This window comes from Elgaria multicarinata, chromosome 2 (assembly GCF_023053635.1).
Source record: "Elgaria multicarinata webbii isolate HBS135686 ecotype San Diego chromosome 2, rElgMul1.1.pri, whole genome shotgun sequence".
Classification (NCBI taxonomy): Eukaryota; Metazoa; Chordata; class Lepidosauria; order Squamata; family Anguidae; genus Elgaria; species Elgaria multicarinata.
The window spans coordinates 181,737,145-181,758,970 of record NC_086172.1 but is presented as its reverse complement, the minus strand read 5'-3'; the positions used below and the strand labels follow the sequence as shown (position 1 = coordinate 181,758,970).

Here is a 21,826-nt window from a genome sequence, read left to right as displayed (position 1 = left end):
CCTCTTGAAGGCCTCTAGTGTGGGAGAGGCCACAACCTCCCTAGGTAACTGATTCCATTGTCGTACTGCTCTAACAGTCAGGAAGTTTTTCCTGATGTCCAGCTGGAATCTGGCTTCCTTTAACTTGAGCCCGTTATTCCCATTATATCTGCACTATATGATTTTATAGGAATATTCCTTTAACTTCCTTTAACTTGAGCCCGTTATTCCGTGATGCTGAGGTGGGGCCAGTGGCATGAGCCCGGCCCCTCAGTGTGGGGCTGGGGGAAGGTCTGAAAGGCGCTTAAGGTAGCTCTAAGTCAATATGACACGCATAGGACGGACACACACACAGCTTCATATTTTATGTTAGAATCGCGGCGTCTACAGATAATCTACACAACCACCTACAGCCATATAATATGCAACTTATTGCATGTGAATAAATGTGGTGGCACCCGTGTGCGCTATGGAAGTCGGATGGATAGAACTGAACCAACATAATTAATCACTAAGTCCTGCAAACCCTCATGCCGCAAAGCCCCAACATACCTGTTTTGTTTGAAAGCCGGAAGGACACCATTTTGTCGGAGATGTTGCAGACGTTCCTGACTGAAGCGATGCAGCTGTAATTGGCGTAGTCCTGAGGTCGAAGGTTCTTTAGCTTCAGGATCTTGGTTTCACCCTGTAGCCAGCAGAAAGGGTGACATTTAGGGGGCAGGGCCTTCATTTGAGAAAGACAGCCAAGGTAATCAAGCTTATCACTGTGAGGTGACTCTTCTTGGCTTTCGTGGGGATATAAGAATAGCCTCGCTATGGCCAGAGGGACAAGCCATAGTTAGAATACTGTGTTGGGTGAGTGGGTCTTTTGGTTTGATATAGGCCATAGCTAGACCTAAGGTTTATCCCAGGATTGTCCTGGGGTCAAACCTGTTCATCTAAGTGCCACACAGGGCATCCAGCGCTCAGGCAGGGACGAACCCGGGATCATCCTGGGATAAACCTTAGGTCTAGCTACGGCCTCAGACAGCAGCAAGAGCAGGGCAGGTGTGGGCCACAGCTAGACCTAAGGTTTATCCTGGGATCATCCAGGGTTCGCCCCTGCCTGAGCACTGGATCCCTTGTGTGTCACCTAGGTGAACAGGTTTGACCCCTGGACGATCCAGAGATAAACCTTCGGTCTAGCTATGGCCTATATCAAACCAATAGACCCACCCACCCAACACTGTATTCTAACTATGGCTTGTCCCTCTCTCCTGCCTGCCTCAAAAATAAATTGGGCCGTTGAAGAGGGTTAAGTGCTCAATGGAACATCGCTACAGCTTCCCCTTCCTTGGTATCTCCTCCTGCTTTCACCCCGAATATCCTTCTCTTGAGAAAGAGGGGAAAGGTGAGAGTTCTAGCTAGGGTCTGTGGGCTTCAAACCTCCCAGTTGCCAAGACCTCCACAGGTCACTGGGGTGTCTTCCATAGCAAGGGATTGTGGGGCTTACACTACTCCCTTGGTCCCCAGCTGCAAATCATGGAGATGGGGTGCAAGTTGGTGGTAGAGAAAACAGCACAATATGCACAGGGCCGTTTTCTTTGCCACCCACTTGCAACATATCTCCAAGATCTTACGAGGCTGGGGGTCACTGGAAGGCCTCTAGTGAGAGAGGAGGAAAACCGCAGGGGTGTGTGTGTGATGGGGCACTCTGGAGACCTGGGCCCCTCATGTGAGAGTAGAGTGAGGCCATAGACCTAAGGTTTATCCCTGGATCGTCCAGGGGTCAAACCTGTTCACCTAGGTGACACACAGGGGATCCAGCGCTCAGGCAGGGATGAACCCTGGATGATCCCAGGATAAACCTTAGGTCTAGCTGTGGCCTGACTTTAGGTATGAAAGAGTCCCATGCAGGATGGGAGGGCGGTCTCAGGCTGTGACTGTAAGGGCGGCTGGATGAAGTAGAAGTGTAGTAGAAGGAGCATGTGCTTTTCAGGACCCTGGTGGGACCGTGGGCTTGTAGCACCTGGATGCTGAAGCTACAAGCAGAGAAGTTCCTGCTTTATTGACTACACAAGGGAGACTAGTTCAGGCCTTCATGTAGGCCCAGCCAACCCAGAGGCTTTGGGCTTCTTCCCAATCAAAGCGGCTTACGACATATTTTTTTAAAAAAAGAAAATAAAAGGCATACTAAAATCACAAATGATAACAGAGAGCTAAAAGAATCAGGGGGAACAAATCAAGCAAACCCCCTTGGGAGAAGAATAATTGCAATCTGAATGTGTAATGAAAAAGGAAAATTTTACTGCTCCCCTGAAGGCCAAGAGGAAAGTGAGCCAAATGGAGTTCCATAACTTTGGTGCCGCTACTGAGAAGGTCCTGTCATTTGTCCCGTCCATCCAGGCCTCTAACAGCAAGGGTCATGGAGCAAGGTTTTTCATGGGGAATTGCATTTTTAACTTCAAGCTGATCTGGATTAACTGGATAAAATGCTGAAATAAAAGAAACGCCAGTAGAGGAGGAGTACTCTCTAAGGCTGCAATCTTGTATACCGGAAGCTCCACTGAACTCAAAGGGGTTTACTTCTGAGTAGACATGCACAGGATTGCACTGCAGGGGAATTTAAGAACACTATGAAAGGATAACTGGGCTGTGTGTGTGGAGAGTTCAACCACCAAAGCTCGCTGCTTGTGATTCGTCCTCCTGCCTCTGGATCAAGCCTGTATAGCAGCAGAGCCTGAAGTACTCTGAAAATATGCTTCTGTGGAGTTCCTTTCAACCTGGCTTCTTAGATTAAATTTATTTTTAGAAAGCAGCAGTTATGCTAATGAGTGTGCATGGACCTGAGTGGAGCATCTAATAATGACGCTCAGTTCTCAGTGAAGAAACTGTCAGGTGGAGGGGATGCATTTCACAGGACTCATGAAGGAGATCTTGTGCAGGAAAATGAAAACCTCCAGACATTCAGCTTATCCTAACAGAGTTTGCCATAAACAAGAGAAATCAGGGAGGGATATGGGTGTGTGTGTGTGAATGAAAGATTAAATGGAAAACACAAATAATATCTTCCACAGCTGCCTGGGACAAATTGTTTGCATTTCCTTCTAAGGATGTACAAGATTTTCATTCCTGCTCGCAAATGAAGTGAACAGGTCCTGTTTGCGCCCTGACCATGAAAGTAAACAGGAACGCAATTCTTGGGAACCTTTTGCAATTCCCTGAATTTGTATTCATGTTCGAAAGTGTGCATTTGCACATGTGGGAACTTCCCTAAAAATGCACTTGCGTACATGAACAAATCCACCCCTCACATCTGCATTTTCATGTTTTAGCTTATGAGGTGAAATGCACTTTTTAAAAGGCACATTTTTCCCAATTGTAAATTTGCATTTTTCCAGATCGAAATAAAGCCACACACAAAAACGCAAAGAAGGCAAAACAACCTTCAAGGAAGAATTCATTGAACTTCAACCAGATTGAACAATGCATATTCACCCACCCCTACTTTCTTCCAAAGCAGACAATACCACCTGTGCCACCAGTAATATTCATCATATTCATAATAATAATAATAATAATAATAATAATAATAATAATAATTAATTATTTGTTACCCGCCTCTCCCTCCGGATCGAGGCAGGGTACAACATAAATGCAAATGCCATAAAATACGTATAATTAAAACATTTAAAATTTATTTATATTTATTTATTGCATTTCTATACCGCCCAATAGCCGAAGCTCTCTGGGCAGTTTACAAAACTAATACTATTAGTTATTAAAAGCAGCACTTTATTAAAAGGCATCTTAAAATTCAACTGGGTAGGCCTGCCAGAAGAGATCAGTCTTTATAGCTTTCTTAAAATCTGGAAGACTTAAATTGACGAATCTCTCCCAGCAGGTCATTCCATAATCTGGGAGCGGCAGAAGAGAAGGTCCTCTGGGTAATGGTTGTCAGCCTTGTTTTTGTTGGCTGGAGTAAATTCTTCTCAGAGGACCTGAGTGTGCGGGGCGGATTGTACGGGAGAAGGCGAACCTGTAGGTAGCCTGGACCCAAACCACATAGGGCTTTAAAGGTGATAACCAACTCTTTATACTTCACCCGGAAACTAATTGGCAGCCAGTGAAGAGATTTTAAAACTGGTGTGATATGGTCATGCCTAGGTGTACCGGTGACCAGCCTGGCTGCCCGATTTTGAACTAGTTGAAGTTTCCGGACTAGGCACAAAGGTAGCCCTATGTAGAGCGCATTGCAGAAGTCGAGCCTCGAAGTTACCAGCGCGTGCACGACCATCTTTAGGTCTTCCAACTCTAGGAAGGGGCGCAGCTGGCGTATCAGCTGAAGCTGATAGTAGGCACTGAAATAAACGGAAATAAAGCCAAACACATCCCCCACCTGACCCGGGAACACACCAGTACTATGGAAAATAAAGTAAAATGCACGCCCAAGACTCATGCCTATTTTAAACCTTTGCACATGGAACGGTTTGAAAATGCAGTCGTAAGAGCTGGACAAAGGTCAGCTGAGCCCTGCGGTCCATGTCCAGAACTGACTACTGCAATGCCTTGCACATAGGGCAGCCGTTGAAGGTGTCTTGGAAATTTCAGTTAATTCAAAACAAAGAAAGCCAGAAGGAACGAAGAAATTCCACAAATCAGGCGTAGCCCAAGATGTACTGACTGTCCCTAACTTTATACTATTACAATATTAAAATAACAGTCAAATATCTTAAAATTTGACGGCATAGGCACCTGCTTGAAGAATTTACTTAAGTCAGCAAAAACTAGATTGACAACTGTTACCCAGAGGACCTTCTCTTCTGCTGCTCCCAGACTGTTGAATGGCCTGCCGGAGGAGACGTGTCATCTTAACAGTCTACTAGCATTTAAGAAAGCAATTAAGACTGATCTCTTCTGGCAGGGCTATCCAGTGGAATTTTAGGATGTTTTTAGAATGTTTTTAGGATCTTTTAACAATGTATATTATGTTTTAATTCAGTTTTATGTATTTTATATTTGCTGCTGTTCCCTGCCTCAATCAGAATGGAGAGGTGGGTAAGAAATATTATTATTATTATTATTATTATTATTAATCATGTGTGGAGTCTCAAAACCAGTAATTGAATAGGATCTCCTCGATAGGATCTATTTAGGGATGTGGAAAACAGCCAAACGTGAGCGCCCCAAAGTTCTCCAAATGCTTATTTCCACTGTTTGTGGAAGCATCATAGAATCATAGAATAGCAGAGTTGGAAGGGGCCTACAAGGCCATCGAGTCCAACCCCCTGCTCAATGCAGGAATCCACCCTAAAGCATCCCTGACAGACGGTTGTCCAGCTGCCTCTTGAAGGCCTCTAGTGTGGGAGAGCCCACAACCTCCCTAGGTAGCTGATTCCACTGTCGCACTGCTCTAACAGTCAGGAAGTTTTTCCTGATGTCCAGCCGGAATCTGGCTTCCTTTAACTTGAGCCCGTTATTCCGTGTCCTGCACTCTGGGAGGATCGAGAAGAGATCCTGGCCCTCCTCTGTGTGACAACCTTTTAAGTATTTGAAGAGTGCTATCATGTCTCCCCTCAATCTTCTCTTCTCCAGGCTAAACAGGACCAGTTCTTTCAATCTCTCTTCATAGGGCTTTGTTTCTAGACCTCTGATCATCCTGGTTGCCCTCTTCTGAACACGCTCCAGCTTGTCTGCATCCTTCTTGAATTGTGGAGCCCAGAACTGGACGCAATACTCTAGATGAGGCCTAACCAGGGCCGAATAGAGAGGAACCAGTACCTCACGTGATTTCGAAGCTATACTTCTATTAATGCAGCCCAAAATAGCATTTGCCTTTCTTGCAGCCATATCGCACTGTTGGCTCATATTCAGCTTGTGATCTACAACAATTCCAAGATCTTTCTCATTTGTAGTATTGCTGAGCCAAGTGTCCCCCATCTTGTAACTGTGCATTTGGTTTCTATTCCCTAAATGTAGAACTTGGCATTTATCCCTATTCAATTTCATCCTGTTGTTTTCAGCCCAGCCGTCCAGCCTATCAAGATCACTTTGAAGTTTGTTTCTGTCTTCCAGGGTATTAGCTATCCCACCCAATTTTGTGTCATCTGCAAATGTGATCAGCGTTCCCTGCACCTCCTCGTCCAAATCATTAATAAAAATGTTGAAGAGCACTGGGCCCAGGACTGAGCCCTGCGGTACCCCACTCGTTGCCTCTCCCCAGTTTGAGAAGGTTCCATTGATAAGTACTCTTTGAGTCCGATTCTGTAGCCAACTGTGGATCCACCTAATAGTTGTTCCATCTAGCCCACTTTTAGCTAGTTTGTTAATCAGAATGTCATGTGGTACTTTGTCAAAAGCTTTGCTGAAGTCAAGATATATGACGTCCACAGCATTCCCACAGTCCACAAGGGAGGTTATCCTATCAAAAAATGAGATCAAATTAGTCTGACAGGATTTGTTCCTGACAAATCCATGTTGGCTTCTAGTAATCACTGCATTGATTTCAAGGTGTTGAAATCAATGGGCAACTGAAAGGCTTAGCAGAGCCCCAGCAGCGCTATTGGGATTTGTGGAGTGACACTGCTGGATACTGCCCAGGATCTCAAATTCGCTCTGCTCAGCAGCTGGAGGCCACCTTAACCACGTTTGCTGCCACGACCACCCCTTTGCCCTGCCCCAGGGGCCCTTGAGGAGCAAGGATGGGAGGTGGGGTGGCAAGGGCAGGCATTTCAAGCAGGCGCCTACCCAGTTGAATTTTAAGATACTAGCTGTACCTGGCGTAACATACGCCATTGTAGGATATCTTAAAGTTTATTAATTAAATATCTTCGCGGGGGCGCGAGCTGCTTGGAGGGGCAGGGAGGTCGGGGGGAGGGGGAGCAGGTTCTCCCCAGGGTTCCTGTCAGCCTTGGGCCGCCCGCCCAGCTCGCATGAGATTAGGCCGTGGCCTGGGCTCGCAGCAGGTGAGCGGCCTCCCACCCGACCACCAAGGGCCTCGGCTGAGCCTCGCTCATGCTCCGGACCGTGGCGCTGCCCCCTGCATGAGGGGGGGGAGGCGAAGAGGCAGAAAGGGGGGTAGGATTACCTTGGAAAACCCGGAGGAGTTGGGCGAGGGGCTTAGCAACCTGTATCAGCCGACGTTACATGTTGTTACTGTTGCTTAGCAACCTGTATCAGCTGAAGCCTTTACGGAAACATACCTAAGCGTTTTATATATATAGATTTGACTGTTATTTTAATATTGTATCAGTTTTATATAAGTTTTAATCAGTTTTATGTATTTTATGGTATTTGTATCTCATGTTGTTCCCTGCCTCGATCTGGAGGGAGAGGCAGGTAATAAATAAATAAATATATTATTCTTATTATTTTGCCTGCAAGGACATACAACCTCAGTTTGTGTGCTCATTTGTTTGGAGCGTACAGAAAGGAGGAAATGTCTTTGGGGGTGAACAAAGGGAACTCCGTGGTTCCCTACTGTACCAGGACTGGAAATGGATTGGAGAAGAGCAGGATGGAGCAAGCAGGATGGAATCGACATTTCTTTGAAATGCAAATAAAAATGCAGCAATCAAGTATTGAAGAGATGAAAATAACAAATATTGATTTATTGAGCTGGCTGATGTTCAAAGTTAAATGAAGTGATGAAAGAATCAGACTTCGTAACATCTCAACTCAGCCCTGGATGAATCCTCTGTTCTGGTTCATTAATTTCAAATTATAAATGAGCAGAAAGAAGACAGAGAAACCACTTGACTTCTTTATATCGCTGGACGACGTCAACGAATGCAGTATAGGGGCAAAAGATGTCAAAATCTTTTGACATTATTATTATTATTATTATTATTATTATTATTATTATTATTATTATACAATATCCTTACAAAGCACATTGTAGAGTTGGAAGAGGTGCGGAAAAGGGAAACCAAAATGATCGAGGGCCTGGGACAAATCCTGTATGAGGAAAGGTTACAGCCTCTGGGACTTTGTAGAGAAAAGGCGACTGAAGGGAGATATCATAATGGTGTACAAAATGAGGCCTGGTATGGAGAATGTGGACAGGGAGACATTTTTTCTCCCTCTCATATTATGCGAGAAGCCGAGGTCATCCAACAAAACTCATAAATGTATATTGTCTGTTTTTGTTCATATTTTATGCTTTTTATGCTTTTAAATTTTGTATATTTCTTTTTAATATTCACTGTTTTTAACTTTTGTAAACTCCAGGCAAAAATGGGTATGATCAAAAACAAAGATGGCAAGGACCTAACAGAAACAGAAGAGATCAAGAAAAGGTGGCAAGAATATACGGAAGATCTGTATAGGAAGGATAATAATATCGGGGATAGCTCAGACGGTGTGGTCAGTGAGTTAGAGCCAGACATCCTGAAGAGTGAGGTTGAATGGGCCTTAAGAAGCATTGCTAATAACAAGGCAGCAGGAGACGACGGTATCCCAGCTGAACTGTTTAAAATATTGCAAGATGATGCTGTCAAGGTGATGCATGCCATATGCCAGCAAATTTGGAAAACACAAGAATGGCCATCAGACTGGAAAAAATCAACTTATATCCCCATACCAAAAAAGGGAAACACTAAAGAATGTTCCAACTATCGGACAGTGGCACTTATTTTACATGCCAGCAAGGTAATGCTCAAGATCCTACAAGGTAGACTCCAGCAATTCATGGAGCGAAAATTGCAAGTTGTACAAGCTGGGTTTAGAAAAGGCAGAGGAACTAGAGACCAAATAAATTGCCAATATCCGCTGGATAATGGAGAAAGCCAGGGAGTTCCAGAAAAACATCTATTTCTGTTTTATTGACTATTCTAAAGTCTTTGACTGTGGATCATAACAAACTGTGGCAAGTTTTTGGTGGTATGGGGATACCAAGTCATCTTGTCTGCCTCCTGAGGAATCTGTATAACAAACAAGTAGCAACGGTAAGAACAGACCACGGAACAGCGGACTGGTTTAAGATTGGGAAAGGAATACGGCAGGGTTGTATACTCTCACCTTATCTATTTAACTTGTATGCAGAACACATCATGCGACGTGCTGGGCTTGACGAATCCAAGGCTGGAGTTAAAATTGCAGGAAGAAACATTAACAATCTCAGATATGCAGATGACACCAATTTGATGGCTGACAGCGAGGAGGAGCTGAGGAGCCTTATGACAAAGGTGAAAGAAGAAAGTGCAAAAGCTGGGTTGCAGTTAAACCTCAAAAAAACCAAGATTATGGCAACCAGCTTGATTGATAACTGGCAAATAGAAGGAGAAAACGTGGAGGCAGTGACAGACTTTGTATTTCTGGGCGCAAAGATTACTGCAGACGCTGACTGCAGCCAGGAAATCAGAAGACGTTTACTTCTTGGGAGGAGAGCAATGACAAATCTTGATAAAATAGTTAAGAGCAGAGACACCACACTGACAACAAAGGTCCGCATAGTTAAAGCAATGGTATTCCCCGTAGTAACCTATGGCTGCGAGAGCTGGACCATAAGGAAGGATGAGCGAAGGAAGATAGATGCTTTTGAACTGTAGTGTTGGAGGAAAATTCTGAGAGTGCCTTGGACTGCAAGAAGATCCAACCAGTCCATACTCCAGGAAATAAAGCCAGACTGCTCACTTGAGGGAATGGTATTAAAGGCAAAACTAAAGTACTTTGGCCACATAATGAGAAGACAGGACACCCTGGAGAAGAGGCTGATGCTAGGGAAAGTGGAAGGCAAAAGGAAGAGGGGTCGACCAAGGGCAAGATGGATGGATGATCTTCTGCAGGTGACAGACTTGACCTTGGGGGAGCTAGGGGTGGTGACGGCCGACAGAAAGCTCTGGCGTGGGCTGGTCCATGAAGTCACGAAGAGTCAGAAGTGACTGAACAAATAAACAACAACAAACTGCCCAGAGAGCTTCAGCTATGGGGCGGTATATAAATGTAATAAATAATAATAATAATAATAATAATAATAATAATAATAATAATCTGTACAGCACCATGAAAATTGATGGCGCTTTATAAATTATTATTATTATTAATAATAATAATAATAATTGGTGGAAGATTCAGGACAGATAAAAGGAAATCCTTCTTCCAACAGCACATAGTGAAGCTGTGAAATTTTCTTCGACAAGATGTCGTGATGGCCACCAATTGGGATGGCTTTAAAAGGGCATTCGGATGTACAGATGTTGTGTGTCTCTTGTAAAACTAGCAAAAATGTTTAAAGGGGCCTCAAGTACATGTTGGAAATGTAAAAAAAGAAGAAGGAACTTTTTATCATCTTTGGTAGACTTGTAAAAAAACCCAAGGCTTTTTGGATTCAGATACATTCGTTAATCTAAAAAATATTGAAGACAAACATAGAAATGAAACCGGAAGCATTCTTACTTGGATTAATGGATAAACAAATACAAGAGAAGGGGGGAACTTTGTTTTTGTATATGGTGATGGCAGCAAGACTACTTTTTGCACAGAACTGGAAAGACCCAGTAATACCGACAACGGAGGATTGGGTGCTGAAGATGTTAGAACTGGCAGAAATGGCAAAACTTACAGCGATAATGAGAGAAAGGTCAACGGCCACATTAATGTTGGAATGGAAACCATTGATAGAATATTGGAAAGAGACAGAGAAAAATGATGTATTTGTTTGTGGTTTTTAGGTTAAGAGGGGGGAAGGGAAAACAAATTCTGTGAATTCAAAGTTGTAAATTAGGTGGAAGGGTAATTAAGAATATAAGGGGCATTTCTGGCATGAAGAGGACGGAAGAAATAAATATCCTAACCTCACCCTTAAATGTTTTTTAGTAATTGTAGTTGTTATACATCATTTTGTGGGTATGTACAATGTGTGTGTATGTATTATGTGTGATGCTTGTTTAGATGTTGCTGTTGAAAAAATTTTTGTATGGCCATAGCTAAACCTAAGGTTTATCCCTGGATCGTCCAGGGGTCAAACCTGTTCATCTAGGTGACACACAGGGGATCCAGTGCTCAGGCAGGGGCGAACCCTGGATGATCCCAGGATAAACCTTAGGTCTAGCTCTGGCCTATGTCTATGTCCACCCTTTGCTGAGGAATGCAAGTGGCTGGGTGCTGTTGAACTCATGTCCTGCTTGTGGGATTCCCCTGGGCAGCTGATGGGCCACTGTGTGAACAGAATGCTGAGTTAAGGGGACCCTTGGTCTGATCCAGCATCAGGGCTCTTCTGAGGTTCTTAACTTGGTAAAAACTCAGCACAGACCACAATGCATGCAACTCAGGGTTATAAAAACCCATCCACCCTGGGTCATGATCTGTGTGAGGATTTGGACAGAACCTAGAACAACTGTGCCGCTGAGAACTGTGGTTTTTATAATCATAGATGTTTGAAGACCTCAATCTTTGCATATTGAAGTATGCAAAGTTACACCATAGCTCTCCACTATGGTATAACTATGGTGTGTGTGTGTGCACGCACATACATGCACATGTATAGTTAGAATCATAGAATCATAGAATAGCAGAGTTGGAAGGGGCCTACAAGGCCATCGAGTCCAACCCCCTGCTCAATGCAGGAATCCACCCTAAAGCATCCCTGACAGAGGGTTGTCCAGCTGCCTCTTGAAGGCCTCTAGTGTGGGAGAGCCCACAACCTCCCTAGGTAACTGGTTCCATTGTCCTACCGCTCTAACAGTCAGGAAGTTTTTCCTGATGTCCAGCCAGAATATTTATATTTATATACGTCGTCTCATTTAGAACAAGTCCCAAAACAGTTTACAAAAGTGTAAAAACAAGCAAACACACGTGTGTTTACCATGAGGTTGTTCCAAAGGTAGCTCATGGTTGGCAGCACGACACAGAGACCTTTTCAATAAATGCATCAACCACACCGGCGTTGAGGCCCGATGCGCCTCTGAGGGGATTTCATTGCACAGGCCTGTCTCCACGTTGCCTCCGCGTTGAAAGCCGTAGGCTGTGGCCCAGGGCAACAAGGCCTCCCCAGAAAATTGTTGCAGCCTGGGGAAGCGGCATAGGCTGGTAGATCAAAATGTGTATTTTGAGAAAGAACACTTTTCAAAATGTATACTTTGAGGGAAAATATGTCCAAAATACGTCTACAAATAGTGTTTAAATGCAATTTTTCATGTTTTTTGTTTGTTTTTAAATCAGAGATGAGCACGGAACAGAGACAGAATCGTCCTGCGAGTGAACACATGCCAAAGTGATATGTTTCAAAATTTCGTATATTGATTTTTAATGTTCAGTCTTTTTAATCCAATCTTTTTAATCTTTTGTAAAACGCCCAGAGAGCTTCAGCTACGGGGCAGTATATAAATGTAATAAATAAATAAATAAATAAATAAATAAATAAATAAATAAATAACAATACTAATAATATGGACTGGAAATACACTGTTTTGTCTGGTCCCTCCTAGTAATATGACGAACCCATGTAGGAACAAGGCACATCCAATTCATAACGGTGAAATTATAGCACTCTTCAAATAGTTTAAAGGTTGTCACACAGAGGAGGGCCAGGATCTCTTCTTGATCCTCCCAGAGTGCAGGACACGGAATAACGGGCTCAAGTTACAGGAAGCCAGATTCCAGCTGGACATCAGGAAAAACTTCCTGACTCTTAGAGCAGTACGACAATAGAACCAGTTCCCTAGGGAGGTTGTGGGCTCTCCCACACTAGAGGCCTTCAAGAGGCAGCTGGACAACCCTCTGTCAGGGATGCTTTAGGGTGGATTCCTGCATTGAGCAGGGGGTTGGACTCGATGACCTTGTAGGCCCCTTCCAACTCTGCTGTTCTATGATTCTATGATTCTAAGTTTCACAGCTCAGAAGTTCTTCAACAGAACTTCACTACCGCAGTGACCGAGCGGCAGCGGGAGCAGGAGGCCAACCACCCCGCACAGCAATTCCAGGGCCGACCTCCTAATCTCAATTCCATCCGTGCCGCGAACATTTCTATCATTTGTCAGAAATAATTTTTTTCAGCCAATTTGTGTAATTAGACTTATTATGTCTAATGACTTAATTAGCGTAAACACAGCAAATGTAATCTCATAATTGAGCTCTGCAATCACAATATGTAATGATGATGAAAATTGGGGAAGGGGGGAAGGGTGTGGAACATAATGATTGTGGGGGGGTGTCCCCCACCCCGCGTCCTACGAGCACAGGAGAAATTTCATCCTCTCTCGGTGTAAAGAGAGGTGGTTGGAGCAGGGCCTACCCACCCTCCATTCAGTGCAAATGTACTCGCTTCCACGTATCACAACTCAAAGCAAGCACACACAAGATTCAAATTGCATATGGAGATGGTCCAAAAGTAGGAATTGAGCCAGGAGGAATGGGAAAACTACAGACCCCGGAATTTACAGAGGTGATCATAGAATCATAGAATAGCAGAGTTGGAAGGGGCCTACAAGGCCATCAAGACCAACCCCCTACTCAATGCAGGAATCCACCCTAAAGCTTCCCTGACAGATGGCTGTCCAGCTGCCTCTTGAAGGCCCCTAGGGTGGGAGAGCCCACAACCTCCCTAGGTCATTGGTTCCATTGTCGTACTGCTCTAACCATCAGGAAGTTTTTCCTGTTTTCCAGCTGGAATCTGGCTTCCTTTAACTTGAGCCCGTTATTCTGTGTCCTGCACTCTGGGAGGATCGAGAAGAGATCCTCCCAGAGTGGGATTTATTTATTTTTAACTGAGCGATAGGAGGGGCATTTCAACTGTTTATACTGATTGGGGGGGGCAGTGCAAAAGCCTAGGAACCACCAACCAATGAGCTGAAGGGCTGGATGTGGCCTGAGGCTGAACACCCCCGACGTCGCCCAGCAGTGCGCATTCAGACCAGGAACATCACTCCAATGTCTCTGTCAAAAAAGTCTTTCCCAGGGACTGCGCTGTCTGCATGGAAAGGGTGCGCTTTGGCACACACCAGTAGGGACAAACGGGAAATGCATCTAGGATTCTTAAACTTTTAATTACATTTTGTCCTTTTTATAAACATCTTTCCAATCTCATATTCACCCAGAGAGAGGGAGCGATACACTAATTCATGCCGACCTCTGATAAATATAGAAAAGGTTAGCGATAAGCCTTCCGTTATCAACAAGGCAACTTGATTTGTTCATTAAATTCAAAGCAGAAAACGAATCCCAGGCAGTAACCTGAGAACCAAACGCTTTCCAAAATGGAATCTAATTTAATGTGACACATCATATAACCCAGTAAGAACTTATCTAATAAAGGAGATAATAATAAACATTTCCGTATCACGGCATTATTAAGCAAGGAATCCCAGCTCACAAGGAGCCCTTCACTTTTAATTAAATGCTCAAAGAGCATCAGGCGGCCGGTTTGCATCCATTTCTCCAATAAAATAAAAAAAAATAAAAAATAAAATGCAATTTGCCCACATGGGATGAAGCTAAAACTCAATCCCCAAGATCATTTTTGACAGGGTAATCTCAGCACCAGATCATTCAACTGTGTCAGTTCGTGTGATGGGCATTTCTCCTGAATGCGCCTCAACATGTGGCCAGCCAGTCAGAGACTCTTTATTAGCTCTCCAGCCTGTCTCCTGAAGACCAGCTGTCAGAAGAACCTAAGAGGAGCTGTGCAGGATCCGACCAAAGGTGGATCTCACACCGGTCAACCAGATGCCAAGCAGGGTGTCATGCCCAGCTCTGCTCCCGCTGGGTTGGAAGAAGGTGTTTCAGGGGATCAATCAGAATCAGACTCTGAAGTAGAGGAGTCGGTGTCAGACATAAGCCAGCCTGTATCAGTGGGGGAGAAAGCGCTCACAGGCTCTTCACCAGCTGGGAGTGAACCCTCTCCAGAGTTTAACTCCTCAAGGGCAAATAATACACAGTCAGTGGGAAGCCAACGTTCTTCCGAAGGAGAGAGCACGGATAGGTTAGCCGATCCTAGAGTGTGCCGCAGCCTAAAATGGGTGGAAGGAAAGGAAGGCGAGAGAAAGTCAGCCTGGCTAGCGTCCTGTCAGAAGCTGCCTCAGAACTAGTTTCTCTGATATTAACGCGTCTTGGGAAAGGGCTTCCTATTCTTCTTGAACGGACAATTGTCTCTCTTAGTTTGCATAGTTTTGCCTAGGGTAACGTTCCTAGAGATTAGACTCTCTTCAGGTGGGAAGAGATGTATATTGCTTGAATAAAGCTTTGTGGATTACTTAGCAGGCCTCGTTATTGTCTCCCAAGAAGGCAGAAGGTTTCTGAGAAACACGACACAGGGCGTGAAGGCATGAGTACTCTTCTGCATGTGCTCCCGAGCAACTGGTATTCAGGTATATTGCCTCTGACCCTGGAGGAAGCATGCGGCCATCATTGGTATGCAGAAGCAGTTTTGACAGTATCAGTATGCTCACCCCTCCATTCACGCCGACTGTCAATCCTCTGGTAGTTTCCTGACATTCCTGCCACCCCACCCCCCCATTTTCAAAAGGTTGGAATCCCTCTCCGGAGGCAGACTGACTGATAGGCAACAACAGATTTAAGCTGAAATACAGCAGTATTTCTGCCTCGCCTTTTCGGCCTGTGGTTCCACCCACTGCTGGAATGCTGCCCCCCTGAGACTTTCTCTGGAACTGAATTTGGTTCTTGGGCACTCCTTGAGTTCCATTTCGCAAAGCATGCTGGGACAGCATCCCCAAGGCTCCACTTTGGGTCAGAACCACAGGAAAACCCAGGCTGTGCACAGAAAGATGAATGGATCTTGATAAAAGTGTCTCCTGCGTACCATTCCTGAAAGAGGCAAGGTCAAATTGAAGGACTCATTAGAATCAGGCTGTTTGTGTGTGAGAGAATTTCGTTTCAGTTTGTTTTTTTTATAAGAAATTACCAATATTCACGAATATCTGCATATTTGGGATGGAAATAATGTGAGATTAAAAAAAAAAAAATACAGGAGAAAGCAAAACTGACCGATTAGTCTAAGTGGAACTATGGCTCCTTCTCCCACCCGCCCCGGCCCAATATCTAAAGCTACAGCCCATGTTTTCTCAAGGTTCAGACACAAATACAGGCTGGGGCAAGTCCAGCATATTCATACAGGAACACCTTCATTCCTACCTCCTGCTAAACTTGCAACATGTTTTAATTGTTTCTATATCAGGTGGAACATCAAAAAAGGACCTCATTTGTGTGGACCAATCCCAATTATCTCGCCCTTTCCTACCTATGTCCTTGTTGTTTCCTTACAGCTGATATTTAGTTTGTAACTTCCTTGGAGCAGGGACTTGCCTTTTGTTTACGTTTACTCTGTAAAGTACCAGACATGTAGACAATAGACATTATCTATTATAAACAGAAGCTGAAGCCTACTATCAGCTTCGGCTGATACGCCAGCTGCGCCCCTTCCTAGAGTTGGAAGACCTAAAGATGGTAGCGCACATGCTGGTAACTTCGAGGCTCAACTTCTGCATTGCATTCTGCATAGGGCTACCTTTGTGCCAAGTACGGAAACTTCAATTCGTCCAAAATATGGCAGCCAGGCTGGTCATCGGTGCACCTAGGGGTGACCACATTACACCAACTTTAAAATAATAGAATCATAGAATAGCAGAGTTGGAAGGGGCCTACAAGGCCATCGAGTCCAACCCCCTGCTCAGTGCAGGAATCCACCCTAAAGCATCCCTGACAGAGGGTTGTCCAGCTGCCTCTTGAAGGCCTCTAGTGTGGGAGAGCCCACAACCTCACCAGGCAACTGATTCCATTGTCGTACTGCTCTAACAGTCAGGAAGTTTTTCCTGATGTCCAGCTGGAATCTGGCTTCCTTTAACTTGAGCCCGTTATTCCGTGTCCTGCACTCTGGGAGGATCGAGAAGACATCCTGGCCCTCCTCTGTGTGACAACCTTTTAAGTCTTTGAAGAGTGCTATCATGTCTCCCCTCAATCTTCTCTTCTCCAGGCTAAACATGCCCAGTTCTTTCAGTCTCTCTTCATAGGGCTTTGTTTCCAGACCCCTGATCATCCTGGTTGCCCTCCTCTGAACACGCTCCAGCTTGTCTGCGTCCTTCTTGAATTGTGGAGCCCAGAACTGGATGCAATACTCTAGATGAGGCCTAACCAGGGCTGAATAGAGAGGAACCAGTACCTTACATGATGACTTCACTGGCTGCCAATTATTTTCTGGGCAAAGTATAAAGTGTTGGTTATCATCTTTAAAGCCCTCCATGGTCTGGGTCCAGGTTACCTGTGGGACCGCCTTCTCCCGTACAATCCACCCTGCACACTCAGCTCCTCTGGGGAGAATTTACTTCACTCAGCGAAAACTAGGCTGACATCAGTTTCCCAGAGGACCTTTTCTTATGTCGGCCCCAGGCTGTGGAATGGCCTGCCGGAGGAGATTTCTTGACTTAACAAATGGAATAAATAAATAAATAAATAAACAAAGAAACAAATACTCTTTCCCAGTTGAAGATAGCTTTAAAAATTAGTCTCTTCCGGCAGGCCTTCCCACATGAATTTTAAACCTAAGTATTTTAAGATGCCCTGATAGTTATTTTTATATTGTATTGGTTTATATGCTCTTTTAATTACTTCTGTGAGTTTGATTTATACTGTATTGTTGCATTAATGTTGTTCCCAGCCTCGATCCAAAGGGAGAGGCAGGTAAGAAATAAATAAATAAATTGACGATGATCTATAGTAAGTGCTATTTTTATTGCTGTCGCTATCGCTCTTCTTCCACATTGGGATATTCCCAGATATTTACGTTCTAGCAGGGAGCCTCAATTTGGTAGGGACACTACTCTGCAAAGCCTGCTGGTAAGTCCACCTCTGGAAAGATTGTTGCAGCATATAAAGCATCCTTTGGAGGGTTGGAAGTCCCCCATCACACAGCGAAACGCAGCCGCATCCCTCCCTCCGAGGTCCCAGCCTGCGTATTTCTCGGCAAGGTTTTTGCCAGCGATTTTGAGCAATATAAAGCTGTCAAGTGTAATAAAGGGAGCAAGTGACGGGGATTTCCAAGCCATTAGCTGAGAATTATCTATGAAAGTTGCAAGTTGTTCTGCGCCTGGTTGCTGATTCTATGGCCAGCATCTCATTTGTTTCCTTTCATAGATTCTTATGGCTTGATCCCAGGAGCCGCTCCGCCGGTGGCCGAGCGAGTGCGTCTGAGCACAGTGCTTCTCTGGCGCGACAGCGCGTGTGCTGGTGGTGATCTGAGTCGGCCGGAGAGGCTGCATCGGCGGCAGTCACCCAATGCTGCATACTGGTGGCTGGCAAAGCGATCCCACGGCACAAACGGGGAAAGCGGAAGCAGGGGCGGCATCGAAAGTTTGCTCACGGCCTGTGAGTTCGATCCCAGCGGAAGCTGGTTCCAGGCAGCTGCGGGTCGACTAAGCCTTCTATCCTCCCGAGGTCCGTAAAATGAGTACCCAGCTAGCTGGGGGAAAGGTAATAACAGCCAGGGAAGGCAACGGCAAACCACCTCGCTATAAGGCCTGCTGAGAAAACGTCAGCGAAAGCTGGTGTCCCTCCAAGAGTCAGTAATGACTCAGTGCTTGCACGAGAGGTTCCTTTCCCTCCTTTACATCTCCTGCATCTATGCCTGTTTTGCTTTTAACTCAGCAGATGCGGTAGCTGCAGGTTATCTCACCTGTTTTGCTTCCCAGTTCTGCTGTCTATAAATGAATAAATGCCTGTCTCATCTGCTCTGGGGCATATTCGGAGGGCCGCCTTCACTGCGGAGGGCTAACAAACTGAGACTCAATCCAGACAAGACGGAGGTACTGTTAGCGGGTGGCTCATCTGTCCGGCGAGGAGATGTTTGCCCTGTCCTGGACGGGGTTGCACTCTCCCTGAAGGATCGGGTCCATAGTTTGGGGGTGCTCTTGGATCCAGAACTGTCACTTGAGGCACAGGTGAACTCAGTGGCAAAGAGCACCTTTTATCAGCTTAGGCTGATATACCAACTACACCCTTATCTGGATGGAGATAGCCTAGCTACAGTGATTCATGCTCTGATAACCTCTCGTTTGGATTACTGCAATGCGTTATATGTGGGGAGGCCTTTGAAAACGGAAACTTCAACTGGTACAAAACAGGGCAGCACGTTTACTAACAGGGACTGGCCGGTGAGACCACATCACGTCAGTCCTTTTCCAGCTTCATTGGCTGCCAGTCCAGGTCCGGGCCCGATTCAAAGTGCTGGGATTGACATTTAAAGCCCTAAACGGCTTGGGGCCAGGCTATCTGAAGGAACGCCTCCTCCCATATGTACCTGCCCGGACCCTAAGGTCATCCTCAGGGGTCCTTCTCCGTGAGCCCCTGCCAAAGGAAGTGAGGCAGGTGGCTAACAAGAGGAGGGCCTTCTCTGCTGTGGCACCCCGGCTGTGGAATGAGCTCCCTAAGGAGGTTCGCTTGGCACCTACATTATATGCTTTTAGACGCCAGCTGAAGACCTTTTTATTCTCCCAGCATTTTAACAGTCTATAAATAAATTTCAACTTGGTGTTCTAAATTTGTAATTTTGCATTGGTGCTGTTTTGATCTGGTTGAGCTTTTTCATATTGTATTTTATATTATGGTTTTATACTGTTGTTTTATACTTTGAAGGTTTTTAATTTTTGTGAACTGCCCAGAGAGATCTGGCTATTGGGCGGTATAGAAATGTAATAAATACATAAATAAATCGAGGCAGCCAGTAAGCAGACGTGGTGAGGGGAGCTGGGGGCAGGAGCTGCGCTGGTTTCATCTCTCCCCAAAGTGAACTGACAGGAAAGCTGGGACTCTTTTCACTTGTTGGTGGTGGTTGTGGCGTCACCAACCTCAGTGTTGACTACTATCAAACCTCTCTTTTGCTGCCATCACCCTATTCTTCATTTTCTAAAAGAATGAGGGAATAATAAACCTTTTGTGTGTGAGCGTGCATCTGCATTGTCTACCTGAAGTAACGCAAATGACCGAGCAGACAGGGTTGTTAAACAAAATATGAACAAAGTTTATTTATATAGAAAAAGATTTTAAACTTTAAGATTATTCTACTTTATCCACATCCTTCTAACTCCCTCAACCTCCCAGGGAATACTAACCACCTCCAAATCCTATAATCCCACTTTCCTAATACTATCTTGAAACAACCCTGACTACACCTAACTCCAACTGACCCTTAGAATCACAGAATCATAGAATAGCAGAGTTGGAAGGGGCCTACAAGGCCATCGAGTCCAACCCCCTGCTCAATGCAGGAATCCACCCTAAAGCATCCCTGGCAGAGGGTTGTCCAGCTGCCTCTTGAAGGCCTCTAGTGTGGGAGAGCCCACAACCTCCCTAGGTCACTGGTTCCATTGTCGTACTGCTCTAACAGTCAGGAAGTTTTTCCTGATGTCCAGCCTGTAACTTGAGCCCATTATTCGGTGTCCTGCACTCTGGGAGGATCGAAAAGAGATCCTGGCCCTCCTCTGTGTGACAACCTTTTAAGCCTTTGAAGAGTGCTATCATGTCTCCCCTCCATCTTCTCTTCTCCAGGCTAAACATGCCCAGTTCTTTCAGTCTTCTTTAACTCCCCTGATTTTAACTAACTGCCAAAACTCTCAAACTTTCCTCCGACTCCCCCTCCTCTCTCTCTCCATTCAAATCAACCAACCAATCAGACAACACCATTCGCACTGCTCACCATTCTAATTCCCCCCTCCCACTTACTTACCATTTCCTGAAAATAAAAGAATTGGCCACAGCAAATCCCAACCTGAACTAAACACTTAAATATCCACAAGAATAACACAATTTATCATTTCGTCACAGTGGTGCTTTTTGTTTTTAGTAATTTAGAAAATTTCTAGACGGCCTTTCATCAAAAATGGTCACCAGGTGGTTTACGATGACACTGTAAGGGCGCTTCTCCCAAGTTTTGGGACTGGGTTTCATTTTTTTGCTGATGAGACCCAGCTCTATCCTCTCTCTGTTAACTGTTGCCAAGAAAGATGCTAAAGACCTGATCTTGGGGCACTGAGCTGGGGCACAGAGAAGATGAAGGTACTACTGGTCAGCAGACAAGCTCACCTGCGACTGGGGGTAGAGCATGTTCTGGGCGGAGTTGCCCTCCCTCAGGAGGAACAGGGTCAACATTGCTCCCGGGGGCTGGAGTGGCTGCTGTGGCCAGGACAGGGTGGCTTTGGCTGGTTGCCTCCTCTCCTGGAGAAGATGGACTTGCCTTTTGACTGATCCTGGCTGCTTTTATAAGCCAGGAAGGGCAAGGATCCACCTCACAAGTGGTGGACCTCACCTGTCCAAAGATAACGTCCACATCCTCAGGATGTGGAAATTGAAACGTATCCATTATAACTGGACAGGCGGGAGCTAAAGTTGCAGCCACCGGACCTGCATCCATGTCACGACGGGCCATGGAACGGTAGCCCTCTTCTTGCAGGTCAGAGCATAACAGGCATCTGACCACATGCAAAAGCTCTGCTGGGTGACTCTCTGGGCAGATGCAATGGTGGCAGAGAAGGACATTCCTTTGCCACCCTCACTGTCAGAGAGTAGGCATTCAATTGATCTCTTCTCAATCATCCCAAAGTGCAGGACACGGAATAACAGGCTCAAGTTAAAGGAAGCCAGATTCCGGCTGAACATCAGGAAAAACTTCCTGACTGTTAGAGCTGTATGACAATGGAATCAGTTCCCTAGGGAGGTTGTGGGCTCTCCCACACTCGAGGCCTTCAAGAGGCAGCTGGGAACCATCTGTCAGGGATGCTTTAGGGTGGATTCCTGCATTGAGCAGGGGGTTGCATTGGGTTGTACTCGATGGACTTGTGGGCCCCTTCCAACTCTGCTATTCTATGATTCTATGATTCTATGAGCTCTAACCCATGTTCCATCGGACTCATTTTAAGTTTTCTACCAA

General features: G+C 45.3%; 1 protein-coding gene across 1 annotated transcript in view; it reads right to left on the bottom strand.

Moving 5' to 3' along the window:
- MDGA2 (MAM domain containing glycosylphosphatidylinositol anchor 2) overlaps positions 1-21,826 on the bottom strand; it is a 511,487-nt gene that overhangs the window by 231,159 nt on the left and 258,502 nt on the right. The window contains exon 5 of the mRNA XM_063118281.1: positions 532-664. Coding sequence (XP_062974351.1) covers positions 532-664 — 133 coding nt within the window. The remainder of the gene's footprint in view (positions 1-531; positions 665-21,826) is intronic.